The sequence below is a fragment of the Mastigoproctus giganteus genome, chromosome 6 (assembly GCF_048544385.1).
Source record: "Mastigoproctus giganteus isolate SK-2022 chromosome 6, ASM4854438v1, whole genome shotgun sequence".
NCBI lineage: Eukaryota > Metazoa > Arthropoda > Arachnida > Uropygi > Thelyphonidae > Mastigoproctus > Mastigoproctus giganteus.
Window position 1 is genome coordinate 64,241,368 of NC_143580.1, and position 22,519 is coordinate 64,263,886.

At 36.2% G+C, this 22,519-nt stretch overlaps 1 protein-coding gene across 1 annotated transcript in view; it reads left to right on the forward strand.

Moving 5' to 3' along the window:
* Positions 1 to 962: 962 nt before the first annotated feature.
* CCT1 (chaperonin containing TCP1 subunit 1) overlaps positions 963 to 22,519 on the forward strand; it is a 184,686-nt gene continuing 163,129 nt past the window's right edge. The window contains exon 1 of the mRNA XM_090375994.1: positions 963 to 1,082. Within this exon, the coding sequence (XP_090232120.1) occupies positions 1,013 to 1,082 (70 nt within the window). The 5' untranslated portion in view covers positions 963 to 1,012. The remainder of the gene's footprint in view (positions 1,083 to 22,519) is intronic.

The following is a 22,519-nucleotide window of genomic DNA, read 5'->3' on the forward strand; positions in this document are numbered from 1 at the left end:
AGGATTGTTAGAGAGTTCCTCGACCAACAGTAACATCAGACATAATAACAACCACCGTGTGTACTTGGTAGCAATACCCGTCAAGAGGTGGAACGCCCAATCAGGGAGAAATAATACGAGATAATAATAATAAGGATAATAAATACCAGGTGATCGAAGAAAGGATAATAAATGCCAGGTGTTCGTACTAAAAGTACGAACTCCACGCAGTACTAGTGGTCCCAACTCACAAGCTGTTTGGGACCTGGCCATAATAACGGATAGGGCAGTCCCGCACAACAAACCGGACATAACGCTTCTGGACAAGAAGGAAAAGGCTACCTATCTGATTGACATAGAGGTACCCAACACTGGTAACCTGCAGAAAACCCAAGGGGAAAAAATCAGGAAGTACACGAACCTAATACAGGAGATCAAAGAGATGTGGCATATGCAACAAATAACGACCATCCCGGTCATCGTGGCCAGGTAGTAATAATAATAATAATAAATAAACTTTATTTATTATTATTATTATTATTATTATTATTAGCCTTAATATTGTAAGGAAGCCTGAGGCTGATGCCGCACCAGCCAAAAAAAAAAAAAAAATGCGTTACCCTGAGAGAGAGAGAGAGAGAGAGAGAGAGAGAGAGAGAGTCAGACGTAGGAAGCAATCACCAAAAAAAAGAAGAATGATGATATCCAGCTCAGGACCCTGGGTGTGCCAAGCCCATACTCACCAGATATGAGACCCTCTCAAATGTACCCTTATTGCATATGAAATCTGTAAGTTATTTGTAATGCAGATAGCTATCGGTTAGTATATACGCATAGTGGTAATATATTTCGTTGTTTGCTGAATTCGGATTAGTAGTAGTTTTCGTTGCATTTGTTGTTTATTTATTTACATTTATGGACCATCGGATAAATGTTTATCATTATCTTCCTCAAGACGGAGCTGCTTCTTTCTCTCCGCTTACACGGTAGTGCTGCTCTCTGTGCGTGTTTATGTGCTCGAATTTGACAGACAATGTCGGTTGCTAGTGTTTTAAGTGTTGGTGGTGTTCGGTCTTCTGGAACGGCTGTGAGGACCCAGAATGGTATGTTTCTGGAATCCAGTATTATTTATGTTTATTATTAGTCGTGCTATGGAAAGTCTTTGGTAGCACCTCATTTCCTGTGATTGCCATGTTTGATCTCTGCCCACGTTTTTAGGCTTAACCAGCTGAGCAGATTTAGAACTTTATTAAAAATTATATTGTTCGCTGAAATATATATATTCGCTTTTATCATTTTTATTTGATAAAATTAACGTTTTGCAAGATCCTGGCAATCTCCCGGAAAGGCTTCCTGTTTGTTAGGTTTTCCTTGTGTTTTTAGTGTCCTTTGCGTTGCCAAGCATTTTAACATATAAGGATATTGCAATAATCGTAACAAAGATTATACACACAAATTTAAAAATATTTATAAATAAACTTTAAAGCCTTTGGAAACATGGAGAATGAAGAATGGAATCTATTGGCGGTGCCTGCGCCAAAATATTAATATGCGAGATTACTTGTCTTCTAAACATGGTTTAATATAGTGCCACACCTATAGAATAACCTAGAATAGTGTTTAGCAACTTTTAGTAAACAGGGAAGCACCACAAAGAATTCTGTAATTTAGGAGAACCATCAGAACGTATGTGTGTATATACACAGTTCCCCTGATTTTCATTATTTTATCTACAAAACTATCGCGTAAATCGATACCTATATTTGTATAGCATTAGTACAGGCATTTGATGCAAGAAAGCAAGCTTATGCAGCATCAGCCAAACAAAATATATATATATAAAATAAAAAAATAAAAAAACAAAAATAAAATAAATAAATACAAAAATAATAAATAAATAAAAAATAACCACTTCCACTTCACCCCTCTGTTCGTTCGAAATCCCTGCCCAGCTGAGCCTTAAACTTATTTAGGCTATCAACTTCCACAACAAGGGATGGAAGTTTATTCCACCAACCAACCACCCGCTGGCTAAAGGCAAATTTCCTCACGTCTATCCTACATCTGTCTTTTCTCAATTTGAATTTATGCCCTCTCAGGTGATTATTCTGAGCAAGAGGAAGAGTCCCATCAGCATTGAGCATGCTCAAACCATTCGAGGCTTTATACCCCTCTATCAGATCACCTCGCCGGTGCCTAGTCTCCAGACACTGTAATTTGCAAAACTTAAGCCTATCTTCGTAAGAGCACCCCTTTGTTCCATTCACTAATCTTGTTGCCCTTCTCTGTACTCGTTCCGGCATCTCTGCATCCTTCTTGAAATGAGGCCTCCAGACCTGTATACAGTACTCTAGGTGTGGTCTGACCATTGCCTTATACAATGGAATAATCACCTCCTTATCCCTGCTAGAAAATTCCTATATATCATTGATAAATACACCATGAGCTACTCTTGCAGCCCGTCTGCACTGCTCAGAGAACTTCATATCAGCCTGCACAACCACCCCCAGGTCCCTTTCATTCTCTACCACTGTCAGTGTAGTACCACAGAGTTCATACGTTGCTCTGGGGTTGCTGTTTCCCATATGTAGTACTTTACATTTGTCAATGTTAAACTTCCTTTGCCACCTCGAAGCCTATCTGCTCAACCTTTCCAGATCTTGTTGCAGTAGCATAGTGTCAGTAGTGTCCTCGACAACCCTGCCAACCTTCGTATTGTCGGCAAACTTGGACATTAAGCTTGATATACCATCATCGATATCATTTATAAATACAGAAAACAATACTGAACCCTGAGGGACTCCACTAATAACATTAGTCCACGATGAGCAGTGTCCATTGATTACCAATCTCCGTCTTCTCCCCCTCAACCACCCCTTTATCCACAGCAGCAATTTGCCTCCAATGCCACACTGCTCTAATTTGTGCAGCAGTCTTCCATGTGCAACAGTATCAAAAGCCTTTCTAAGATCCAAGTATATAATATCAAAGTTATTCCCTGCCTCCAGTTCTTTTGTGACTGCGTCATAGTATCCAGTCAAATTGGTCAGGCAAGACTTCCCCTTAACAAAACCATGCTGTGTCTGAGCTATGACTGAAGTCTTGTCTAGATGATCCTGCAGTGCTTCTTTAACCAGTGCCTCCATTAATTTTCCTGGAACATAAGTTAAACTAACAGGTCTATAATTATTTGTGTCGCCCTTTGATCCTCCTTTGTGAATTGGGGTTACATTTGCACATCTCCAGTCCATGGGTACTTCCCCTGAGTCCAAGGAATCTCTCATAATTATGGCTAAGGGTTTGCTTACTTCCTTTGCTGTCTCCTTTAATATAACTGGATAGATCCCATCCACCCCAGGTGCCTTTGTTGTATTTATCTTCAACAATTTCTCCTCCACTTTACTCTCAGTTATTACAAGATTCTCTAGCTTACTGCCAGAGTTGAATACACCTCTGGCATTCCCCTCGCTGAATAACTCCTCATGTGTGAATGTCGATGCAAAATATTCATTCAGTTTGTTAGCTATCTGAGCAGGATCATCAACAGTTGACCTATCAATATCAAGTGGACCAATCTGATTCATCCCCTTCCTTCTAGAGTTTACATAAGTAAAGAACTCTTGGCTGTTTTTCTTTGCATCCCTTGCCAAAGGTTTCTCGTAATCTGCCTTCGCCTGCCTAACCTCCTTTGTAACTTGGTTACAGATCAACTTGTATCTATCATAGGCTTCTGTGTCACGTGTTAATTTGTATGTATCCCATGCATTTTTCTTCTCTGCCATATGTCTCATTAGTTCATCTGACATCCACTTAGGCCTAAACCTTGAACAATATTTCTTAGTTGGTATGTAAAGCCTAGCAGCTTCCAAGATAAGTTCTTTGAATGCTTCCTATTTTGAATTTGCTGTTGGTAACATCATCAGTTGGTCCCACTGTATAGAATTTAAATACTGTCTCAGTCCATCGTAGTCACCTTTACGAAAGCAATAACCCTTCCCTTTACCCCTAATGGTAGTTACCTCTTTGAGTAAATCCCACTTCAGCACACTGTGATCACTGCCACCTAGTGGTTCATTTACCTGCAGATTCTTAATGCATGAAGAATCACTACTGATAATCAAATCAAGATTATTACTCTCTCTATTGCCTCCCGAACATGCTGATGTAAAAAACAATCATCCAATAAATCCACAAAAGCCTTGCTAGTGTATGAGTGACCAGCCCCCAAATTCCAGTCAATATCTGGGAAATTAAAATCCCCCATTTTAAGACTCTCTGATTTACTGGCCCACTCTATTTCCCCGTACAGTTTCTTATTATACTCATCAGAGTCATTAGGCCTATAACACACTCCTACTCTCAATTTTGATCTCCCAGTGCTTATGTCACACCAAACTGACTCAACACTGCAGTGTCCAGCGATGTCGACTGGCTTCATTTCCTTGGATTTTATGCATTTCTTAACTAATAGCATAAACCCTCCTCCCTTCCTACCCTGTCTATCCTTTCTGTAGATATTGTACTCCCCAAATTCCAGTTCTTCATTCCTTATACCTGTGTGACACCACGTCTCTGAAATCCCCACAATAGAAATCCCCATAGCAAATGGGGGGGGGATTGTTTTAAAAAAAATCAATATATACATTATTATAATACATGTGTAGGAACTATATAAATTTATAACACATATGCTGGAACATAGTAATAGTAATTGGGGCATGTGATGCAAAGAAGAAAGCTTATGTAGCATCAGCCTAAAAAAAAAAAAATTCACACAACCATTCCCTCTAAATGTTTGTCCAGTTCCTCCTTAAATTTATTTAACCTATCAATTTCCACAACGAAAGATGGAAGTTTGTTCTAGCAATTAACCACCCGCTGGCTAAAGGCAAATTTCTGCACATCAATTCTACAGCTGTCTTTCCTCAATTTGAATTTATGCCCCCTTAAGTTCGTAATCTGAACAAGTGGAAGAATCCCATCAGAATTCAGCGTGCTCAACCCATTCAAGGCCTTATACACCTCAATCAGATCACCTTCCAGGTACCTAGTCTCAAGCCGCTGCAATTTGCAGAACTTAAGTCTCTCTCTTGGTAAGAGGATCCTTTCATTCCCTTCACCAATCTTGTTGCCCTTCTCTGTGCACACACAAGAAAATCTACATTCTTCCTAAAATGAGGCCTCCAGACCTGTACGCAGTACTCAAGGTATGGCCTGACCATTGCCTTATACAAAGGGACAATTGCCTCCTTTTCCCTGCTAGCCAAATTCCTATATATTATTGACAAAATCCCCATGACCTGCTCTTGCAGCCTATCTGCCTTGCTCAGAAAACTTCATATCTGACTGCACAATTATTCCCAAGTCTCTTTCATTTTCTACCACCTTAAGTGCAGTACCACACAGGTGGTACGTTCCTCTGGGGTTACTTCTACCCATATGCAGTACTTTGCATTTGTCAATGTTAAACTTCAGGCGCCATCTTCCCAAATTTTCTAGATCCTGTTGTAGTAGCACACTGCCATTACTGTCATTAACAACCCAGCCAGCCAAAGGTTGGCTGGGTTGTTACTAAGTGTTATGGACATCACTTTCGAAATCGTGAATTCCATCAGAGGACAATCTCTTCAAAGGAGACTTTTCAAAATGCAACTCGATGAAAAAGAACCAGATTTGATATTACACACAGATGTGAGGTGGTTGAGTTGCAGTAAGTTTCTACCGAGATTTCGAAATTTGCTGAACGAAATTAAAAAATTTGTTGATGAAAGAGGTGATGATTATCAGCAGCTACAAGATACGGAGTGGTTGTGTCATCTGGCCTTTTAGGCAGATTTTACCAGTAAATTAAGTGATCTGAATTTGGAATTACAAGGAAAAAATAAAAATGTGGGTGACATGATTAGTAGTATTTCTGCATATATATATATAAATTTTTGGCAATGGCTAAGGTCTCAAAAAAAAAAAAAATTCGACTATTGTGCAAGTTCATTTGCAAAAATATCCTGTTTTTGAATTTAATAGTGAGAAATATGTTTCTGAAATTGAGAATGTTGTGGACGATTTTGAAACCAGAATCAGTGATTTTAAAACAATTGAAAATATTGTTCAATATATTTCTTATCCATTTAATGTTCACTTAGATACGAAACAAATTACAGAAAAAAATCACTGCGATTTTTCACATGGAGAAAATATTACTTGAAAATGAAATTATTACATTGCAAAATGATACCTTCCTAAAAGCCAGATCATTAGAAAAAGACTTTTGGAAATATGTTTGCCGAGAAAAGTACCCAAATGTAAAAAAATGCAGTGAACTTTTAAATTCCTGTTTTGGTTCCACAGCATTAACAACATTACATGATTAAATAAACTGAAAATTAATAAAATAAAATAACTGACCATTATGCCCCATCTTGACAGAGGACCACGAGGCCAATATAATATTCAGGGAATCACTGCATTTCGAACGCAGTGATTCCCTGACTTTATCGTTGCATGGATTTGTTTAGCGTTCGAAATGCAGTGATTCCCCGACTATTATTGGCCTCATGGTCCTCTGTTGAGATGGGGCATAATGGTCAGTCTATTTTATTTTATTAATTTTCAGTTTATTTGGTCATGTAATGTTGTTAGTTTATGTTTCCACCTTAGTGAGATTTCATATAATTTGGAAACGGGTGCCATCTAGGGGGCGCTGCCAAATTTCTCTTAATTGGCTTAATTTCTAAATTATTTTAAGAGTGTTGGTTTAAACAATTCCCTTTTCTTCTTTAACCCCCCCTCCCCCCCATATTTTTCTGTTATTGTTATTTTATTTGGTTCAGTTCATTTTCGCTCTACTGGTTTGCCATGCTGCTGTCAATATTCTATTTTAATTTAGCTTATATATATAAATAACATAAGTTAAATTAAAAGTAAGACAATAAGATGGAAATGCACTGAAAAAAGCAAATGCAACAAAATTTAGTTAGGAAAAAAAAAAAGTGAGGAAGGAGGAGGGGAGAGAGAGAATAATGTGGAAAGAATATGTACCAAAAATTTTGTATATTATATGAGACAAATATGCAAACAGTTTTAAAATAAAAACAAATGCCAGAGCAAAACATAATTTTTTTTTTTTTTTTTTGTTAGTTGTCTTCTATGGCCATAATACACCTCCCAAAGTTTTTGCATTTTACTCTGATCCAAGCATGAGGCGGGATTCGAACCCGAGACCTTTGGGTTGCCAGGCATGCACTTTACCCACCTGGCTGGCCTGGTCGGGCAAAGCATAATTAAAAAATATTAATTCATTTTTAAATTATTATTAATAAAAATAAATATTTTATAATTTAGAAAAAAATAATAGTAATTATCATTAAATAATAATTAAAAATTAATATCATTTAATTGTGCTTTGTTCTTGCATGTGCTTTACATTAAATATATTGGCTCTGTATTGTCATCTTTTCATTCAGTGCTGGTGGTTGACTTCAGATAATGACATCAGGGTTGTGCAGCATATGACAGTATATTTATTTTTTTTATTTGTGCATTTATGTATAATTTTATATATATACCATAATTTTTTCATTTTCTCTTTTCTATATTTCTTTTTTTTTTTTTTTTTACCATTGTTTATATCACACACACACACACTAAAGCTGGCTTCTCTGGCTGGATATATACAGTACTTCTTTAAAAGTGTTTTTCTAAAATTTTCAAAATCCTTAATTCTTTATATAATTTTTTTAAAAAATAAAAATGTCACACACACTAAAGCTGGACTTCTCTGGTTGGATGTATACTTCTTTAAAAATATGTTTTCCTAAAATTTTCAAAATCCTTAAAAATTCTTTATGTAATTTTTTTTTTTAAATTAAAATGTCACTATAATAATAATTTGCCATATGCTCCAGTTCCATTTTACCTTTATTCCTAGTGTCGATATTTAAATTGATTAATATTTATCCCAGGCCTTGTATAAGAGTGGTTGCTTATTATGTAGTAATGGAGGCATGTGATGCAAGAAAGCAAGCGTATGAACTTATGTAGCATCGGCCAAAAAAAAAATAATAATAATAAAAAAATAATTTCGCACATCCATTCTCTCTAAAAGTTTGTCCAGTTCCTCCTTGAATTGATTTAAGCTATCAACATCCACGGCGAAAAATGGAAGTTTGTTGCAGCAATTAACCACCCGCTGGCTAAAGGCAAATTTCTGCACATATATTCTACAACTGTCTTTCGGGTCATTCCATGTCAAGTGGCCTAGGGGTCCCTGCTCGACCATCTTCAATTTTGTCGAACCTTGGTGTGGATGTTTAAACAGGTTTCAAATGAAGCTGTTCAAAATATACTATGCTTGAGGCACCAGCACCAGCACCTTTTTTTGTGGAGGTCACTTGTGTTATGTGGAATAAATCACAAAAAATTTTCAGAGTTTTAAGTGTTAGTGTTGCACAACGGTGAGAGGTAGTGCTCTGAAACTTGGTATACCTAGTTACCTTTTGGCAGAGAATGCAAAACATTTGGTGTCCAAGCTCAAAAACCTTCATTTTTTGCCATGCAGTCTAAAACTGGCTCCAAAAATTTCTCGCAACAAATTTAAGCAAGACTTTTGATAGTCATAACTTTGAAATAAAAATCTTTGGTACCTTCTTCTTTGGATATTCCACTTACCAACTGCATGAATTCAGCCTAACTAAATATGAGCTCTTATACTTGTTTTCTGGCTGAGATATTTTCCTTCAAAGATTGACTCAAAATTTGAAAGTCAAATTTGAACTGTTTTAAGGAGCAAATATCTTAATGTAGGACACTTTCAGTTCTCTCGTTTTGCCACCCCCACAAAGAGCAGAGTTTCAGCTACAAGGATCATGGTTTATCATGGATCAGCTACAAGGATCATGGTATCTGTTTTGTGTCTTTGCACTTAAAGCCTTAAAATTAAGCCTAAACATCAAGTAGTTTTATATGCCGTATTGTTATTTTGTGAGATCCAGGAACACATTCTGTATGTGTATGCACAATCCATCAAAATGTCAAGTTAATGCTAGCAGCAAGTCCTGTTGAAAGTAATTACAAGATTCTCAATGGTAAAACAGTCTGTGATTTGGAGTCAAAGGATTGTGTGCTTAATCAGCGTGAAAAATGTCCAGGAATAGATGAATTAAAAAAGTTTCTAGAGAATATTTTTGAAAATAATGAACCAGAAGATATTGAATTCAAGCAATGAATACTCATTGACAAGAGATACACTGGACACAAAGCAATTAACAACAAAAGATTTTATTGAAGAGTTGAGTACAAAGATATTTAACTTTTCCTGTCATCACTACATTGCTAAACATAAAAGCTACCATTTGAAGTCAACAAAGGAAAACCTAATGACAAGAGAATTGGTCATCTTGATGGATTTTGCAGAAAATTATTCATTTGTTGTGAAGATTATTACAAGGCTGTTGAACTTCAGAATGTTTCTGCATAATCAGTGACTGCCTTCGACATGATACAATTGCAGTGCATATTTTTCTAACCAACTTAATTGAATATTTGAAGAGTTTCATGACAAATCAGGCACATTTACTACTTCATCGGTGGTTCTGCAGTTCAATACAAGAATTTAAAGGATTCTATTAACTTGTGTCACAACAGAACGATTTTGACATCAGTTCTGAATGGAATTTCTTTGGCATTAGCCATGGCTGGTCACCATGTGATGGAATTGGTGGAACAATAAAATGATTGGCAGCATGTGCAAGTCTCCAACGCCCAACTGAAAACCAAATCCTGACACCAAGAAACGTTTGAATTTTGTGACAGGCATGTGACTGGAATAAAATTCTGTTTTGTTTCTAAAGAGGAAATTGAGCAAGTAAGGCCATTTCAAGAGAAAAGATTCATAGACAGTCATACTATTGCTGGAACAAGAGAAAATAATCACTTCATTCTTATTTTTGCAAGACAGATTTGTGTTTGCAGAGTATCAAATGACACACCATCATCATTTGTAGCTCATGTAGATCAAATTAGTGAAACCAATATTCAATATGTGCCAATTGTTAATTTATAACCTGGCCATTACATTGCCTGTATTTATGACAATAATTGGTGATTGGAAATATTTGTGAAATTTCATTTGAAGAACATGATGATGTATTCGTAAATTTCATGCATCCTCAAGGAGCAGCTCGATCATTTCACTGACCTGCTAGACAAGATGTCTGCTGGATTCCTGAACAACAAATTATTGCCAATCTTCCAGCTCCAAAAACAACAACAATGGGATGACAATATAGCTTGCCTGAAGTAGTAATATCAACCATTAGTGAAAAATTCCAGTCCATTATGAAGCAGTGATTCAATATCTTCACACTCACTTGCTTATTACAAATTGTATTGTGTTTTAAATAAATTTTGTTGTAGTTATAACTTCTTTCAAGCTTAGAAACCAATAAAATATCATCTTTATGCTTGGAATCCTGAATAAAGACCACTTTTCAGGCTTGGGAACTTGCACTAAAGAAACTCATGTAATTTCTTTTCTTGCCACTTGCACCCCATTGTAAAAAGATGTTTTTGTGCATTGGCGGTATATCCTTTCTCCTTAAACCAAAGGGCAGAGTAATTGCAGAAAATTTCACTCTTGTAAATGCAATAGTTCTGTCCTTATTGAGATGTGAAACTTCACCATCAAATATTATGTGGAAAGTATAAATTATTTAAGGCCATTTTTTAAGCCTTAAGTAGCAAGACACAAAACTGAAAATCAATGATTCTTGTTGCTTAAAACCTGCTCTTTCCATTGGTGGCAAAAACAAGAGAATTGAAGGTGTCCCGCATTAAGATATTTGCCCCTAAAGATAGGTCAAATTTTGACTTTCAAAATTTGAGTATCTTTGAAGGAAAATATCTCAGCCAGCAAACAAGTATAAGAACTCATATTTAGTTAGGCTGAATTCATGCAGATGTTAAATGGAATGCCCAAAGAAGGTACCAAAGGTTTTTATTTCAAAGTTATGACTTTCAAAAGTCTTGCTTAAATTTGTTGCGGCAAATTTTTGGTGCCAGTTTTAGGCCGCATTGTAAAAAAATGTGAAGGGTTTTGAGCCCGGACACCAAAGGTTTTGCATTCTCTGCCAAAACATTAACTAGATATACCAAGTTTCAGAGCACTACCTCTCAATGTTGTGCAACAGTTACACTTTGAAGTTTGTAATCTGAGCAAGCGGAAGAATCTCATCAGAATTCAGCATGCACAACCCATTCAAGTCCTTATTCACCTCAATCAGATCACCTCACAGGTGCCTAGTCTCCAGCCGCTGCAATTTGCAGAACTTAAGCATTTCTTGGTAACAGCAACCCTTTGTTCCCCCAACCAATCTTGTTGCCCTTCTCTGTACATGCACAAGCAACTCTACATCCTTCCTAAAATGAGGCCTCCAGACCTGTACACAGTACTCAAGGTGTGGCCTGACCATTGCCTTATACAAAGGGATAATCATTTTTTTTCCCTACTAGCAAAATTCCTGTATATCAATGACAATACCCCATGACCTGCTCTGCCAGCCTGTCTGTACTGCTCAGAAACTTCATATCTGACTGCACAATTACTCCTATGTCGTTTTCATTTTCTACCCCCCTAAGTGTAGTACCACACAGTTGGTATGTTTCTCTGGGGTTATTTCTACCCATATTCAGTACTTTTTTATTTGTCAATGTTAAACTTCAGTTGCCACTTCTCAGCCCATCTTCCCAAATTTTCTAGATCCTATTGCAGTATTACTGTCATTAACAACCCTGCCAACGTTTATATCATCTGCAAAGTTTGACATTAAGCCTGAAATACCTTCTTCGATATCATTGATAAATACACTAAACAGCAGTGGGCCCAACACTGCACCCTGGAGGACTACGCTAACAACATTAGTCCACGAAGAGCAGCATCCATTGATTACCACTCTCTGTCTTCTCCTGCTCAACCACCCTTTTATTCATTGTAGCAACTTACCCTTAATACCATACTGCTCCAATTTGTACAGTAGTCTTCCATGCGTGACAGTGTCAAAAGCTTTCCTGAAATCCAAGTACAGTAGAACGTCAGTTATCTGGAATAATTTGAAAGGTTGATCTTTCTTCTTTTTTTTTATTAACAGTAGTACAGTAAGTTCCAGTAATAGCGATCACGTTTGCAAATTGAATTTTGGTTATAATAAGCGAAAGATTGAGTTTACTACCTGTTTTATAACAGATTGTAGAAACAAAAAGCCGAATAAACTGAAAACTGCAAATTGTTTTTGTTTTATGGTTGTGATCTTCAGAAATGTGCTGTAGAAAAATATTTTTTCTCGAAAACCACAGTTGAATTTCAGATTAGTTTAGCTCCAGATTCGGTAAGAATAATATTGGGCTGAAACTGGCGATTTATTATTTTTCTCAATTTTTTACGGTAAAATGTGAACGAAAAGAAAATGTGTAGTTTTAATATTGCAACAAAAAAAGGAAATTGTTAATAGAATTAGAAAAGGTCAAAATTTAGGAAATCTCTCCAAAGAGTTTAATGTGGAAACTTCAACAATTTACGATATCAAGAAAAATTCCAATGCTATAACAGAATTTGTGTCGATTATGGATAATTAAGGATCTAGCAGGAAAAAGATGTCGAAACCTGAAAATGCTGCTTTAGAGAGTGCACTCACTTTATTTTTTTTGTTTTCTTCAGAGCAAAGTTTAGGTGAACCAGTGTCTGGCCCAATGTTATGTGAAAAAGCATTGGATTTTAATCGAAAATTAATAGGTAATGAAGATTTAAAGCAAGCACAGGTTGGCTGAAAAACTTTAAACTGAGACATGGTATACATGAACTAGATATTCAAGGCGATAAGCTTTCTGCAGAAGAATCGGCAGCGGTGTTCTTTAAAAGTAAGTTTGCTTCAGTTATAGAAAAAAAGAGAAATGCCTGCACCAAGTTTTAAGATGAGAAAAGAGCGAGTTACAGTTGCTATGTGTACAAATGCCACTGGAATGCACAGATTGTCTGTGATTGGTAAGTCGAAAAAACCGAGAGCATTTAAAATTCTTTCTAATTTTCCTGTTTTGTATAAAAATCATAAAAATGCCTGGATGGATAATTGGTTTATAATTTTTTTAAAAAATTTAATTAATCTAATTTAATTTAATTTTCCAGTAAGGTTAAATTTATTTAATCTTACTGGAAAAATTATCCAGAAAATTTTCAGGTTTGATTATCTAGAAAATTTGGCTATCTGGAAGAGGTCTGACATCAATTATTCCGGATAACTGATGTACTGTATATGATACCAAAATTATTTTTTGCACCCAGTTCCTGTGTAACTACATCGTAGTATCCAATTAAATTTGTCAGACAAGACTTTCCCCTTAACAAACCCACGCTGTCTCAATTATTATTGCATTCTTGTCTAGATCATCTGTGTGATCAGTGACTCCGCATTATTTTCTCTGGAACAGAAGTTAAACTAGTCTGTAATTACTCGTGTCACCCTTTAGATCCCTCTTTGTGAATTGGGGATCCATTTGCACATCTCCAGTCCGTTGGGACTTCCCCTGAGTCCAAGGATGCTCTCATAATTATGGCTAAGGGTTTGCTTACCTCCTTTGCATCCTCCTTCAATATAATTACAAAACTTACACAAAATATACAATTTATGGGTGTATATACATCAATGCTGATAATTAGAATATATATTCTGATAATTATATATATATTTGAATAACGTTTAAAATAGTTAGGAACGGAATCTTTCATAATAAAAATAAAAAGGTACAGCATACATCAGAGGCAGCAAAAAGCACATTCCTCTACATGATGCTTGAAATATAACCATACAAATAAATTAGAATGAGAGTTAAAATAGAAAAAAATAAAATAATGCCAGCAGTATGGCAAGACAAGAGTGAAAATAGTCGAAATTAAACCTAAATTAAATCAAACCAAGCAGGGAGGGAAGAGAGGGGTAACAAGAGTAAAAATATTGCAGCAGAAACTCTCTAAAATAATTTAGAAAATCTAAATGTAAGAATAATAATTCACTGAATTTTAAAAGCTAATTAAATAGAAATTTAACGGTGCCCCATCTGACGGGCACCAGGTCCAAATTTATGTGAAATATCACCAACAGAGATGTAAACCACTACAATAAAACAAAACAAAAATAAACCAAAAATTGGCCTTATGGTCCTCTGTCGAGATGGGGCGTAATGTTCGGTCTACTTTTCGTTTATTTTTGCCATTGTTTTATTTTATTTTTAATTTTAACTCATTCTAATTTGATGACTTAAGGGGTGTTAATGAAGTTGTGCTACTAATGCTATTGTTAGTATGAACCAGAGCTATAATGCTCAATATGTTCTATGTTGATATCAATATTTGTAAAAGAATAAGAGAAGTTTACCTCAGTATGATACGTAGAACACTTCCATATGATACTCTTCAGAAATTAAAACGAAAACAATTTTAAAAAATCGAAAATCTTATATTACAGTAAGAAATAATTAACAATAATAAAAATCAAATGAACACAATTAAAAATTAATTTAACGAAAAAAATGCAAAACTATTTTCCTTCCTAAAGCTGACAATGATTTTCGACCATATGTTGTGATCACAGGAATGAAAATACATTCCATTGTCAGCTTCAGCAAGGAAAATCGTTTTGCATTTTTTTTGTTACATTAATTTTTTACCTAATTTTGAATTGCATTAAAATTGATTTTGAATTGCATTAAAATTGATTTTTAATTGCGTTCATTTGGTTTTTGTTACTGTTAGTTATTTCTTACTATAATGTAAGATTTTCGATTTTTTTAAAAATTGTTTTCGTTTTAATTTCTGTCGAGTATCATACGGAAATGTTCTACGTATCATATCGAGGTAAACTTCTCTTATTCTTTTACAAATGTTAATGCTATTGTATAGGAACAATTAGCCCTTATACGTGCGTAGTTTTTATATGTATTAAACTTATATTTCTTCTTATTATTAAATTTGGTTCTATATGGGAGCATCAGGTTTGTGGTGGCCCCAACCGACCCACTAGTTATATATAAACTAGCCCTGGAATGGATAGCCTAATGTACCATAGATACATATAAATATGTTAATATATAACACATCAAAATTAGTGTAAAATTTAAAGAAGATTGGAGTAATTTGGAGTATATACATATATCAGCTTCCTTCATGTGAATCTTTTGAACTTAACCCTGTGGATTCTCGTTATATTCTGTGTTTGCTATGATGCTGTAATAAATTAATTATAGTTAACTTTTGTAGAAAGTACTTGCACTTTCACGATGGTAGAACGGTTAGTAATCCTGATCACGATGTTAGTAATCCTGAGTATAACCTCCATACACAAGCACACTGTGGGTGATCCCCCAGGTGGGAACCAACATAAGCAGGGGTCCAGGTGTTGCACCGACACCACATGGAGGAATGCCACCACTCTGTGTTGCCAGGCAATACTAGGTGGTAGATGACTCTCATCAACTGGTGAAATACCACCACTTTGCTCATTGGAGGCTTGAAGTGGTGGGACCCATGTTTAGTCTCCAGAGCTAAATTCTGGTCACCCCTTCCCCATCTTTTCCACCATGCAGTATGACTGATGACTTTTGAGGTTATGATGAACATCATGGTGAGATCCAATCTTCTTTACATTTCGAGGGTACAGCTCTAAAATGGCGTTCACAGGCCGGCCGCTAGTTAGTACACCAGACCGAACCTATTGGTAACTCTTTAGGAGACTTCCGGATCAGCTAGTGTGTAATCTTGCTACCTCTACTCTGCCAGATAGTGACTGCAGGGAGTCCGAATAGTGTGTATGCGGGGAGCATTGTCGAGGCCATTTTATGTCAAGTATCTGGGTATATTCTTACCATGTGTACGCCATATCCAAAAATTTAATTACTTCATATAGCAAGGCCTCCCTCCCCACTTTTCCTTACTATTGAATACACATTAATACAGTATGACTGATGACTTTTGAGGTTATGATGAACATCATGGCGAGATCCAATCTTCCTTACATTTTGAGGGTACAGCTCAAAAGCGGTTTTCGCAGGCCAACCGCTAGTTAGTGCACCGGACCGAACCTATTGGTAACTCTTTAGGAGGCTTCCAGATCAGTTAGATATCCTGCTACCTCAACTCTGCCAGATAGTGAGTGGAGGGAGGGAGTCCGAGTAGTGTGTATGCAGAGGGCATTGTCAAGGCCACGTTTTGTCAATTATCTGGGTATATTCTTACCATGTTTATGCCAAATCCAAAAATTTCATTACTTCATAAAGCTCCTCAGTGTCCACACTGCTTAGAATATCTAACAGTCAAACACATTCTGATTGACTGTCCGCAGTATCAACAACATCGAGCTGCAATACTTCAAAATCTGACTAATCGTTCAGAACCATTGATATTACATCATATCATTGGAGAGGACGCAAATGTTAACAAACTTTTCTGCTTTTTAAAACAAATTGGAGTGTATCATCTTTTATAAATAGGCTACAGAACTGAAACTAATTTAAATATTCCTACGAATAGGCGCACTATAGCCACAGCAGCTAATGCGCCAATAAACACCCATACTACACACACACACACACACACACACACACACACACACACACACACACACACACACACACTTTATAAAGCATGTCCCCTCCCACTTTTCCTTACTATTGAATAAACCATGAATTGTCAAACTAATAGAGTAAGCTTATCTGCAAAAAGATCTAAACCTCCAAAACACTTCCAAGTTCATTTCACAAATATACATGGTCTCAATTCTAATGTCAACGATGTCCATTTCCACTTGCAGTCTGCCAAACCCCACTTACTTTTTCTGACAGAATCCTAGTTATCGGTTGATTCAACTACTGCTTATCTCAGTTGCCCAAATTATTCGCTGTATGATTCCTTTCGATTCATAGGTTGTACTTGTGCATATGTCCGTTCCGATATTCCCTGTCAGAGACTTGGTAATTTGGAATCTCCTCTTTTCGATCTTATCTGGCTTAAAATCTTTCTACCTCATTGTGTCAAATTCATCTGTTGTCTCTACCGTTCTCCCAACTTCATTAATCACTTGGAGCACTTTGACTTCCTCTCTTTGCAGCTTGTCTTTCTCCAGTCCAACTTTCCTAACAGTCAGATAATTTTCCTTGGTGATTTTAATGTTCACAACTCCAGCTGGCTTCCGTTTTTCTAGTCACATTGACCCAGCTGGTCGAGATGCTGAGGCTTTTGCAATTACTAATGACCTTGCACAGATTGTTCATTTACCTACAAGAATACCAGACAATCCTAACCATACAGCCAACAGGTTTAATCTTTTTTGCACGAACAACCCTTCTAACTACAGGCTTGAAGTGAGTGGTCCGTTAGGCACCTCAGATCACATATTGATGATTGTCTCTTCTCCAATGGAGCCTCTAGCTCATGGCTGTTTCCAACCTCGTATTGTTTGGCATTACAAGGATGCAAAATGGGATGACCTGCGAGATTTCTTTTCCTTGGTCGGATTACTGTTTCAAAACTTCTGATGTTAACGTTTGCTCAGATCGTGTCAGTGAAATTATTCTTGTAGGAATGGAATCTTTTATAATCTCGTCCTCTAATTAAACCTTGATTTTCCAATAAGTGTGCTAAGGCTGTTCAAGAGAAGAATGTTGCATATTGTAATTGGCTTGTTTCCAATTCTTCAGTTTCATTTTCTGCCTACACCAAACACAACAAGTGTAAAGCAGTTATTAATCAGTCCAAACTAGATTTTGAACTGGCTAAAAGTAGGAAACTTGCTTCTTGCCATAATGGTTGCCAAGCATTCTGGTCTCTTGCCAAAGCTATTGGCCACAAGTTTTGCCCATATCTGCTCCCACCTCTGTCAAAACCAGATGGTTCTGTTGTCACTTCAGCCAAGGATAAAGCTGACCTGCTACCATCCCATATTTCTTCCAACTCATGTATTAATTATCTTGGTAAAACACCTTCCACCATTCCCAACATGCTCCATTCAATGCCTCCTATGGTCTTCCGTCAAAAAGGATGTCAGAGGGATTTTTACGAATCTTGATGCTAAGAAAGCTCCAGGTCCTGGTGGTATTTCTGCAGTTGTTCTCAAAACCTGTGCTCCTGAACCTACTCCTGTTCTTTGACACCTTTTTTCACTTTTTTATTCCAAAGGTGGTTTTCCTTCTGCTTGGAAATTTGCTCATATCCAGCCAGTTTCTGAAAAGGGTGACAAATCCCTCCCATCCAATTATCATCCCATCGCAATTACTTCTACTCTTTCTAAAGTAATGGAGAAATCAATTAACCGCCAAATCTTAAACTACCTAGAAATCCTCTGTCTGATCAACGATCGCCAGTATGGATTCTTTTAGTGTCGATCCATTGGTGATATTCTGGCTTATGTTACCCATTTATGGACAAATTCAATGGAAAAGTTCGGTGAAACACAAGCAGTTGCTCTTGACATTTCAATGGCTTTTGTTCGTGTTTGGAAAAAAGGTCTTCTAAACAAGCTTCCATCTTATGGTTTGCCAACTGTTTTTTGTAATTGGTTATCCAGTTTTCTCTCTGATTGCTCACTGAGGGCGATGGTAGATGGCTCTCTGTCTTCTAACTTCTCCACTAATGCAGGTGTCCCCCAAGGTTCAGTTCTTTTCCCCACTCTTTTCCTCCTGTATATTAAAGAACTTCTTCTATTGACTGGAAATCCTATCCATAGTTTTGCTGATGATAGCACTTTGCATTCCACTTTCCATTTTGAGAAACTTTGCCCTGCTCAATCAGCTTCTACTTCTCAAATATTTGCTACCAATTCCTTAAATGCCGTTTTCCAGGTAATTCTCTAGTGTGTCAAAGACAACTTAGTTGATTACAGTCCTTCTAAAACTCAGTCCTGTCATCTTGCAAAAACGACTCTTCTGATCCTGTGCTTGTCTTTGGTGACAATCCGATTTCTAGTCGAAATGATATGTCTTTTGTGGATTACCCTGACTTCTAATCTCTCCTGGCACAAGCACATTACAAATATTGCTTCCTCTGCATCTAAAAAACTTGGTTTTCTCTTTCGCTCTTGGCGTTACTTTTCTTCCAAACAGCTGTTCACTCTGTACAAATCCGCCCTACCATGGAATATTGTTCCCACATCTGGGTCGGCCCCCAAACCTCTCTCAGGCTTCTAAATTCCATTCAGAAGAGGGCAGTTAGGTTAATTAATGACTCCTCTCTAACAGAGTCTCTCCACTCACTGTCTCATAGATTTACTGTTTCTGCTGCATGCTTTTTCTACAGATACTTCCATGGGCACTGTTATTCTGACTTTGCTTCTATAATTCTTGCTCTCTCTTTCAAAACAGTTCGAACACGTGCTACCACCAGCCAACATCCATTTACTGTCCAACTTGAAACTCACAGAAACAACTTTTCATCTTCCTCGTTTATTCATTCAACAGAAATTTTCTGGAACACCCTTCCTTCATATATATTTCCTGAAAATTACAGTCTACGGAAGTTCAAGTCTAATGTTATTTTGTTTTTCCAACCTCCAATCCAAGCACGGTACTAACTACTGTAGGTTCTAATACCTCTTGTGTTTGGGGTTTTCATAAATAAATAAAAAAAAGTAATATTCTTGCATAGTGATAATGATCTGAGTCTTTACTTTTTATGGTGTTTATAGTCCTGCAAGTAGCGATTTGAATTTGGACATCCAGGTACCTTGCATCCACAAGGTACCTGAATAGGTGACGATCCTTGCCTATGTGCAATTAACCTGGGGTTCAAATGGGGGGCTAATTTTTAGCTCTAATAGGAGCGTTTATATTCCATGGAAAAGATTTTTTTCTGTGACACTTGGGATTAATGTTCATTGGTTGCTGTTTGAGTTTTGCTTTTGTGGCAGCGTTTATATGGTGTCTGATGTAATTATCAGGTATATTAGCATTAGCATTAGTAGAGGCATATGATGCAAGAAAGCAAGCTTATGTAGCATAAGCCAAAAAAACAAAACAAAAACCCTTCCACTTAACCCCTCCGTTCGTTCGAAATACCTGTCCAGCTGAGCCCTAAATTTATTTAGGCTATCAACTTTCACAACAAGGGATGGAAGTCTGTTCCACCAACCAACTACCCGCTGGCTAAAGGAAAATTTCCGCACATCTATCCTACATCTGTCTTTCCTCAATTTGAATTTATGCCCTCTCAGGTGATTATTCTGAGCAAGAGGCAGTATCGCATCAGCATTGAGCATTCTCAAACCATTGAAGGCTTTGTACACCTCTATATTTTTATTGTTGATGGTATTTTTCAGTTTTTTTGAAACTTCTATCATGTCATCTGGGTTATTGCATATATGTATAATTCTGTTGGTTTGGTTTATATTCACATTTCTGCGTATATGCTTGGCTAAATTAGTTTCTCAGTTGTTAGTTTAATAGCTGGGAAGCTGAATTGGTCTCTTATCATAATTGTTGGTGTATACTGTGTCATTTGCTTTTTTGATCTGACTATCAAATCAAATACAAGGTGGCTTGTAGGTTGCTTTCTGTGTTGGTTCTTTCTGTGGTTAGATCTTTGGGATAAATATTTTTAACCATGTTGTCGAAATCTGCATAATTGATAACAAGTACATCTTCTATGTACCTGCTGAAAATGTCTTCTTTAATCTTATTTTTAAAAAATGCAAATAGAGGTTGGCTATGGGAGCATGAACTACTAGCATCCATAGCCACTCCTCTTATTTGCATTTAGATACTATTACCCATCCGTATGTAATTAATTTTTGCACTAAGGTTGATAAGGTCTTGCCAGTACTGTTTTCTGCATCCTAGTTTACCTTGATATTTTTTGTAACATTCAGATAGTACAGTACTTTAATCACTTCTGTTAGAAGTGATTAAAGAAGTGATGTATTAGAAGTTATGGGAATAACTTCTAATACATCTGTTAATATGAAAATTGAGATAAAAATAATATTAAATGAATTATATAATATATGGCAATGTAGGTGGAACGATAGTACGACTGGTCTAGTCACCAAATACCTTTTTACCAGAGGTTCGCTATTTGTCATTAAACAAAAAATTAGATTGGTTTTTCCCAGCTATGATGGCTTCTTTTATACTGACAGGGCATGGATCATTAAAAGGAAAACTGTTTCAATTGGGTATAGCGACAGATAGTTTTTGTATTTTTGGGATTGAAGAAGATTGGAAACATGTATTATTGGATTGTAATCTGTATACTGAAGAAAGATCTTTGTTGTTTCAAACAGTTTTAATAAGTAATGTTAATGAATTACACTCGCTTGTCTCAGATAGAGATAGATTTAATGTTTTTCAACAATTTTGTCTTAGTATCTTTAGAAAAAGACTACAATTGCTGCAAGCCACTCAGTAATATCTCTCTTGTTTTTTTCTTTTTTTTTCGTACCCATAGTTTGAGTTTTGTTTTATTTTTTTTTAATTAATTAATTTATTATTTATTTTTTTATTATTATTTTTTTTTTTTTAGTTATTTTTGATATTAACTCTTTTTTTTTTTTTTTTTTTTTTTTTTTTTTTCTGGTACTCAGGATTGGGCACCCTGAGTGCAGGATTTGCTGGCATCCACTGGTATGGCACACCCACCGATGGATGCGGGACTTTGTGCTATAGTACAGACTATTGGAACAGGCCTGGCTTTACATGACGTCGAATGTGCACCGGGAATTGGCTGTCCAGGAGGTCCAGAGACAGCTGCTCCCTGGTGGCAAAACGGCCTGACATAGATAACACATACTGCAGTATTGTAGTGTGTGTTAATACTATGTCAGGCCCATTGAACAGAGATTATTTCCTCACAGAGACAATAGGTGGAGATATGCATATGCCTAGGGGCCGCCATAAACAGGGAACATACATACATACATACATGTACTTTAATAAAGTTGTTGTGAGTCACTTTAAAAACCTGTTCACCAGCATGACACACAACAACTTGATTAAAGTATTATCTGAATATTTATTGGAATTTACTGAAATTTATTGAAAATTACTGAATATTTACTGAAAAAATTTTTAAAAAATTAAATTTTACATATTGTTTTATAGTGACAAGGCCTTTTGCTTACAATTTACTTTCTAAATGCCTACTGCCTACCCTGAGTATTTACTCATTGCCTGTATCTGATATATATATATATATAATAATAATAATAATAATCATATTGAATATACATTATATTATTATTGTTCAGATCATTAGCATTTTTCATATTATTTCAGTATCTTCCTTTCTTATACTTCTGCTTTCCTTTGTTCTTTTAGGTTGAGTACTGCACAGTGAACAATTCATAATATTTTGCCATTAAAATTTTGTTATTATTATACTTTAACTAACACCCTTCTTTAGCATCTTGGTGCATAAGTGTTGGCTATATCGTACATTCATTTAATATATTTCCACCCATACAGTAACCATTCTCATTAACTATTTACATTGTTTGATTCTTACAACTCCTAA